The sequence below is a fragment of the Onychomys torridus genome, chromosome 5 (genome assembly GCF_903995425.1).
Source record: "Onychomys torridus chromosome 5, mOncTor1.1, whole genome shotgun sequence".
Lineage (NCBI taxonomy): Eukaryota > Metazoa > Chordata > Mammalia > Rodentia > Cricetidae > Onychomys > Onychomys torridus.
Window position 1 is genome coordinate 34,722,927 of NC_050447.1, and position 8,687 is coordinate 34,731,613.

General features: G+C 43.3%; 1 protein-coding gene across 1 annotated transcript in view; it reads left to right on the forward strand.

Annotated features, from left to right (window-relative positions):
• The window catches only part of Sntb2 (syntrophin beta 2), an 87,906-nt gene extending 84,081 nt beyond the window's left edge, over positions 1–3,825 (forward strand). Inside the window, exon 7 of the mRNA XM_036189001.1 lies at positions 157–3,825. Within this exon, the coding sequence (XP_036044894.1) occupies positions 157–249 (93 nt within the window). The 3' untranslated portion in view covers positions 250–3,825. The remainder of the gene's footprint in view (positions 1–156) is intronic.
• Positions 3,826–8,687: the final 4,862 nt, after the last annotated feature.

The following is an 8,687-nucleotide window of genomic DNA, read 5'->3' on the forward strand; positions in this document are numbered from 1 at the left end:
ACAGAGTGAGTTCCAGGCCAGCCAGGGCTGTTACACAGAGAAGCCCTGTCTCAAAAAACCAAAAAAGAAAAAAAAAGTGGACCGTCATATCTAAATGTACTTAACGCCTTTGTTTACAGCGTGTTGCTATGTCACAGTCTTGTCTTTTCTCCGCAGACTGTGGACCTGCACTCTTGTCCAAAGCCGATAGTATTTGTGTTGCACACGTTCTTATCCGCCAAAGTCACCCGGATGGGACTGCTTGTATGAGCAACGAGAAGTAAGAAAGTCACAGCAAGTATTTCCACCTCACAAAAAAGAAAACTAAAAAAGCGTCAACCACACAGAAGCACAAGAAACAGCCCTCGCTCTCCTCCTTCATAGTGCCTTCCCAAGGACCTGCCGATGACTGCTGAAACCACAGGCCGAGAGGGGCCGCCCCCCTCCCCCACTCCCTGGCCAGAAGTCCTGGAGCTGAAATAAGCTCCCAATTGAAGCTCTTCATCTCATCTCACAATGTGATCGCTAAGTCATTACGTTTATTTCTGACCCTGTTTTGAAGGCTGGCTCTTTGGGTTTCTCTTCGGATAGAAACAAATAGCCAAAAGGGGTTCTCCTTTTCTTCCTGGAGGATTTGTTTGGGGCTTAGCATCGAGCTCTTATTAGGGTAACTCGCTTCCCAGAGGCGAGTGTACAGCAGCCCAGCCCTCAGACTTCCCACACAGGCCCATTGCACGCAGTGTTACTCTCTCTACCTGTTCTTCCCCAGAGGTTCTCGGGTCCACCCTGGCTCCACCCTGCCCCACACCCCACCTCTGACACCAGCCCTGACACCAGTGCTACCTAGAGTCTGGCCACCTCTGCCTTCACTCCCCTTTTTTTTGTGGTTGGCCGAGTTGAAAAGCAAGTTGGAAACGGCCGCTCTGAAAGAGGGGCTTTGCTTCCTTGAGTTTTTGAGTTTCTGTTTGGTAGGAGCCAGGGGATGGTCTAAGGGTTATTTCCAAAATGAAAGATCCTCATTTTAAGCTAAGCCATTTCTTACTGCTTACCAAATGTGCCTTTGGTTAGGGTCATTGGAGCTTTATTAGTGACTGTGTAGATGATGGATCTCACTGCCATTTTAGGAGTCATCCTTGAGGTCGGTTCCTTAATGGCATCTTTCGGTGGTGACTTAGTGGGTCATTACCTTTGCAGCACAGATGCCGTGTCAAGTGTTACAGGGCACTGTGAGCCCAGGAAAGATCCTGGTACTGGGCTTCTGTGGCCCCAAAGGAGTAAAGACAAGTCACCTCCAGCTCAAGGTTTAACAGCGGCTGAGAGGGTAATGAGACAGACCTCAGCAGTCATCTGCTTTTGTTCAGGATGGCCAAGTGTCGTCATGACTCAGCATCAGGGTGCTTTCTGATTTTGTGGCCTGGAAAATCATACTCAGCTTGTTTTTCCTGGGTTGGAAGGAGGAAATAGATGTGTGTAGAAACATTTGAAGTAGTCTCTTTACATAAAATAACCAGATTAGCACAGTCCCTAAATCTGAACAAAAAGGAAACATTTACTTGGAGTTTTCTGTGCTCTCTGAAAAAATGTCTAGAAATAGCTCTCATGTTATAGATTTCTCTGGAGTGTTACACAGGGATGTGAGGCTTCAAATGGGGTAGGAGGAGACAAGGAAAGAAAACACTGCTGTTCATGCAGAACTTGAGCTGTGTAGTTGAAGCGCCTTGACTGACAGGTTGGCCAAAGGAAAGAACAGATACCCAGGGAGAGGTGGTGACTCCACAGTCCTCTGCTGACTCTGAGTCAGGTTTCCTTCTGCTCTCTGCAGCCAGACTAACAGTATACAAAGGCTGGTAGGAATGTCTATCTCCACTTCAAATAGGTATTGGAGCCCCGAAAACCAGTGTTGGGATCCACTTTAAACCAGAAATTAAAATCTGAAGAATATCTTTCAAGAACTTTTTATGTTTTAAAAAGTCGTAACCCTGAGATTGGATCCATCCATGATACATCTTCAACTCAAAAAAAAAAAAAAAGAAAGAAAGGAAGAAAGTATTTTAAAGGTCCACCCAAGTTCAGAAAGCAGAACTACAACAGATAACCTCAAGCAGAGTGCTTGGATGCTCTTGTTACTAGGACATACACCTGGTTCAGGCTTCAGTAGCAGAGTTGAAGTCTTCCATATTGGTATGAAAGGCTAAACCACCAAGACGTTTGATAAGGGCTTCTGCCACCCTGTCCCTTCAAGAGCTGTAAACAGTGTGATGACTTGGGGCAGTAAGTGTGCATCTGTTTGTCGGAGAACTGTGGCCCATGGGGTTTTTAATACTATCATTTGGTTCCTGGTGTAAAATGGAAGCTTATGGGTGATGTCTTTGTCATTAACAGCCCCGAGAGCGAGGGCCCTAAGCCGATGGTTTCAGAAGCTGTAGTAGCCCTCCCCCCAGGCATGTGGTCAGCTAAGTGTGTCAAATTTTTCAAACCACAAGTGAAATGCTTTTTGTGAGTGGGACACCTTGATACATACCTGTATTACCAATTTTGTACTCAAATGCCAAAACATGGTAAAGTATTTTCAAATAACTAAAAATGAACATCCTTGATAATTCACCTCTTTTATAGAATCAGCTAAATTGTTTTCTTTTTCTTTTGAATATTGTTGGGGATGTTGTGGGATCCTGGGTGTCCAGAGGAGAGGAAACCACAGAGCACCCGGTCCTGATGGACTACTTCCTGGGTACCTTTGCCTTCCATACCTGGATAGCTGGCCCTGGGCACAAGAGTCTCCTCCCCCACAAGACAGGGGACTAAAGGAGGCTGATGTTATCAACAAGCCTTGCCTAGAAATTGGTATCAAATATTTTATATAAAGAAATGCTCATGTGTGTGTGCTGTATTTATTAGATAATTATAACTAAAATCATCAACTAGTAAACAGTTTCAGGTTAGATTTGGGGATATGTATGGGCAACCAGAAGTGTTACTTTGAATGCCACCTGCCTATTTTGAAGCCATGTTTAGCACTTTTTAGACTAGGGAAGTCTGATAGTGCCTGGTGGGCTTTTTGTCTTTGTTTTCGTCTGAACTCTGAGTTTGTTACTGGAAATTATTTGCATGGTGGGAGAGATTGAATTATTTATTTTTTTATATATAGAAAAATCTCTCTCTAACCAACAAAAAGCTAACATTGTTTCTGATTTATTTGTTTTCCTAACTTATCCTCCTGAACAGAATAGTAGCAAAGCTTTTGTTCAACTGAATAAATGCACTTAGCTGATAAACCAAAATTTATTCTTTAAAAACAAGAAATTATTATCACCAAAAAACTATTAAGCTGTGTAGAATATAAACACGATTATGCTCCCCCTCAAAAAAGGGTTTTACTGTGAGTGGTTTGGATGAATAAAAGTGTATAGAGAAAATGACTGATTTCTTAAAAATTTGTAAGAAACTCAGTCTTCCTGTTTAATTTAAATGCATGTGGATTTGTTTTCAAATCCATTGATGAATCTGCCCGTGCGTTTTAATGCAGATCACCTTCCAAGCTGCTGTGCAACTTCTGTTGAAAGCCCCACCTGCTAAAAGAGTTCAGCAGTTTGGAAGTGTTCAAGGAAGAGACTCCAGCACTTTCTCAGTGTGTATCTTTGTTGGACACCTACCTAGATCATAATTTATTATTCTCACTGGTTCAAGCTATTGAGTGTACATTACATTTAAACTATCCAAACATTCTGCTTCCATCCCCAAGTGGCTATCAGCAGCTCTAGGTGCCAAGAACGAACTGGCTCCTTAGAGAGCTGGGGCCGGGCAATGGTGGTGCACACTTTTAATCCCAGCACTTGGGAGGCAGAGGCAGGCGGATCTCTGAGTTAGAGGCCAGCCTGGTTGCAGAGTTCCAGGGCAGCCAGGGCTGCACAGAGAGGAAAAACAAAACAAGTACAAAAAGTAATTTGGGGCTGGAGAGATGGCTCAGAGGTTAAGAGCACTGACTGCTCTTCCAGAGAGCCTGAGTTCAATTCCCAGCAACCACAGGACAGCTCACAACCATCTGTAATGGGATCTGGTGCTCTCTTCTGGCTTGCAGACATACATGCAGGCAGAACACTGTATACATAATAAATAAATAAATCTTTAAAAAAAGTAATTTGGCTCAGAGTTCAGAGGGCTTGTCCCTCAGCTATGAGGACTGGAGTTCAGATCCCAGCACCCATGACCAGCGACCCAGGAAAGGAAAGAAACAAACACACTCTTCATCTCTAAGGAGAAAGTCAAATGCCAGGTCACTTAGTTCTTGAAAGCACATTGCTCTGGATGGATTTTCTTATGTAGCACTACAGTGGTAGTCTGAGTACTTGGGAAGCTAAACTGGGTTTGCCAGGCATCAAGGCTACACAGCAAGACTGCTTCAAAACAAGATAAAATTTTAGTACTTCGTCACTACAGGTAGAGAATTAAAGATTAGCTCTATAGCCAGTTTAAGGCCAGCTGGATTATATATGATCCTGTCTCAAAAAAATAAGAGATAATTTGAGATTACCTAAACTTTAGTTGAATTTTACTTAACTTGGATTTAACAAAAGTCATATTCATTCTTTCAAATGTTTCTGTCAGGCACATGAACCAGGTGTTATTATAGTTTACTGTGAGCTTTAAGCTCTACCTTTCACTGTGTTGGACATCTAGACATTGACTAAGAGTGTAATGATAGGTGGAAATCATGCTGCATGTCAGAGTGAGGTCTATTCGAGCAACGTAATTGTTCCACACTATAGTGACGTAAGTGGAAGTTATTCTTTCCAGCAATAGACTACCCAAGTAGCTGATCTGAAACTTGTTCTGTCTTTTTTAAAAAATAAATGACCTGGAGGGGTAGCTCAATAGCAGAGCACCCACCCAGCATGTACAAGGCCCTGGATCCCTCTGGAACACAGCTAAAAACAAACACAAATTCACATCTGGCTGATCAGTAACACAAGTTTATCAAAGGTGAGAATCATAGGTTGAGGTTCAGGGAATAGCCACAGGGAACATAGTATATTCTTGTCTCTTTCCAGCAGTGGCCAGGTCAACTGGAAAAATGGTTGTTATGTTAACTCAGAAAACCATGAATTCTTTCTTCTTCTTTTGACATTGACCCCAGGCAGGGCTTTGGGCATGCTAAGCATATAGCCAGTACCACTGAGCTATATACTCATATATTCCCAGCCCCTTTGATTTCAGAATAACAAGTTTTGGTTTTCTTCTTAGTTTTTAGACATACTCTCTTGTATACCCATCTAGGTCAGCCTCAAATTGCTGATCCTCCTGCCTCCAACTAAGTGCCAGGAACCACAGCCTCAAACTGAAAACTTGAGCATCATTTCTTGCCACCTCTGTTTCTTCATCCCACTTTGGGTGACTGGATCAAAGCATTTTCTAAGATGTGTTTGTTTTTACTTTATGTATATGAGTGTTTGCCTCACGTGCATCGTCTGCACACCTGGTGCCTGGGAAAGCCAGAAGGCATCAGATCCTCAGAACTGAGTTCACAAAGGGTTAGAAAACATCATGTGGGTGCTGGGAACTAAAACCCAGGTCCTCTGCAGCTGCAGCCACTGCTCTTAACCACTGAGTCATCTTTACAGCTACAGTATGTGAAGTGCAATTCCAGCACTTGGGAGGTGTGAGGCAAGGAAGATCGAGTTCAAAGTCATCCTCAGCTATATAAAGAGTTTGAGGTCACCCTGGGATACATGAAACTCAGATTAACCTTCTTTTGTATGCGAATTTAATGTAATATATAAATAGGCCTTTTGCAAATTATTCTTTGCTCTCAAATACCAACTGGTCTATGTGTATATGTGTCTGTGTGTGTGTTTGTTGATTGGTTCGTTGGTTGGTTTTTCAGGCAGGTTTCCTATGTGTAACAACCCTGGCTGTCCTGAAACAGCCAGATCTGATTCAGAGATCAGCCTACCTCTGCCTCCCAAATACTAAGATTAGAGGTATTTGCCACCATGCTTGGCTTATTTTTTATTATTCTTTTAAATAGGCAGCAAAGCTTATTTCTAAATATTGCTGACCTATTCATTTTCATACATACCATTTAAGCATCTTTTTGTTTTGTTTTTGAGACAGAGTTTCTCTGTGTCCCTTTGGAGCCTGTCCTAGAACTCCCTCAGTAGCCCAGGCTGGCCTTGAACTCACAGAGATCCGCCTGGCTCTGCCTCCCGAGTGCTGGGATTACAGGGTGCGTCTTATTTTCTTAAGGTCCCTTTACACATGATAGCTGGACTGTTTCTCCATTAATAACCACCCAAATTGCATTAAAAATTGGCAAGATTCCAGGGCCGGAGAAATGGCTTGGCAGTTAGAGCACTGACTGCTCTTCCAGAGGTCCTGGGTTCAATTCCCACAACCCTCTATAGCCATAGTCCAATGGGATCCAGTGCCCTCTTCTGGTATGCGATGTACGTGCAGACAAAACACCCAGATACATACAATACATAAACAAGTCCAGGGCTGGAGAGATGGCTCAGAGGATAAGAGCACTGACTGCTCTTCCAGAGGTCCTGAGTTCAATTCCCAGCAACCACATGGTGGCTCACAACCATCTGTAATGAGGTCTGGTGCCCTCTTCTGGCTTGCAGGCAAACATGCAGGGAGAATACTGTTTACATAATAAATTTAAAAGAAAAAAATAAGTCCTAAAAATTAGTAAGATATTACTTATTCTAGGTCACACTGGTGTTCAAGCTCAGTGGAAAGACCTAGAAAAAGTGAGAGGCTGACTGAATTTTCCTACAATGAGCTTTCAATCATCTTGCCTTCAATTATTAGGTCAGCTTTTCAAACATGTTTAACCATTCCCAGACAGCACCTGAGCTCTGTTGGAGGTGGCATACGGATGTGGTTACCCAGGCTTCTTGTTTTCAAGTGTGTGAAAATGAGGTCATCCTTTTGGTGTCTCACTCTTTAACCCTGCCTTTTGACAGTCAGGTGCTAATGACTGTATTTTATCAAAGCCAGCACATGGCACTGCCGCCTGTCCAGGCCTGCAGGACGGAAGGAGTGCTTTCCCTCTCTTGAGTCCCGTTAACAGTGGGTAGCTGTTGCGTGTTGCTGACGTTTTCTGAATTAGTAGGATTGAGGAGAGAAAAAAGTACAGGTTTGCCATCTCTGAGACCTCACTTACATCATATTCTAGGCCCTAGGTTCAGATCTCCTTCAGTACAGGACGCCCGTGCTATGGTTAGTCTGTTAGGTGAGTGTTGTATGGAAATCTCAATACCCAGGCCATCTCTCTCCTTCCTGGTGCCAGGTCTGACGTCACACAGAGCATAGCCTATTTTCTCCTGTGCACACTCTGATATGGCCCACATGGATGGATTATTTCCCACACTCCTTTTTTTTTCTAAGTGTAAAGACTTAGAAAGCAGCTTAAGTAAGGCTGGTGATGTAGCTCAGTTGGATGAAGGCTTGCCTCACATGCAGGAAGCCCTGGGGTCCATCCCCAGCACCGTGTAAAACCAGGTGTGGTGGCCACATCTGTGCACCCAGCACTCATTGGGAAGGTGGAGGCCGGAAGAAGCTATCCACCTACATAGTGAATATCAAGCCAGCTTAAGGGTGTGAAACGGTCTCAAGAAAGAATACATTTCTACCAATTGGTTGTTTTTGGGCTTTGTTTTCTCTTTTTAAAATCCTGTATTAAAGAAAGACCTCTGTTCAAGTCTTATTTAAAGTGTCTCAAGTTTCTGGCTACCAAATCAAAGACCCATGACATAAAACAGAGCAGTATGTATTCTTAATTTTTAAAAAAGCTTTATGTATACTCTATTAATATAGATGCTTAGACAACACTTCCCTTGGGTTGCACATCAACGTATAGCATTGTATATTACAATGAAAACTTGTAACTTAAGGGTATAATATATATATATATATATATATATATATACATATATAAGTATATATGCCTTTGTAATCTTTATATTGTAAATAAAAAGTTGTTTTGGACATTGTCTCTTGTTTTTTTAGAATGTGGACAGTTTCAGACTTACAGGAAAGTTTCAAAAACACTGGAGAAACTTGGTGGCGGCAAGCCCAGAACTCGGGAAGCTGAGGCTAGAGAGAGCTGCTGAGCCAGCCTCAGCCAGTGTGAGACAAAGCTTGTCTCCCCTTGGCGGCCACCGTTCCCAATTGTTAGCATTTTCACACTTGGTCCATTATCTTGATGTGTCCGTTGCAGGCACTCTTACCTTTCACCTCCCTGATGAATGTCTCTCTTAAGATCTAAGGCACTTAGGGTGGCCGCTGTCTGGCCCTCCTTGTCAGGAAATCAACATGAGATCAAGACCAGCACCACCAAGCCAATGCCATGGTGCCACGCATCCCCTGCAGGGCCTTCCTTCGCTTTCTGGCTGTTTAAACCTAGTACCATGTGTTATGTTGTCGTGTCTCTTCAGCCCGGGACAGCTCTGTTGTCACTCCTAATCAAGTGTTGGAGAGTTAGAGAACACAGCTGCTTGGGCCAATGGGAGGCTCAGCAGGCACCTCCAACCTGATGAGTTCAATCCCTGGGATCCCACGTGACAGAAAGAGAAAATGACTCCCAGAAGTTGCACACACATACACACAGGCATGCACGCACACCCTACACATGAACATAAACGTTATATATATATATATATATATATGGTGCATGCCTTTAATCCCAGCACTTGGGAGGCAGA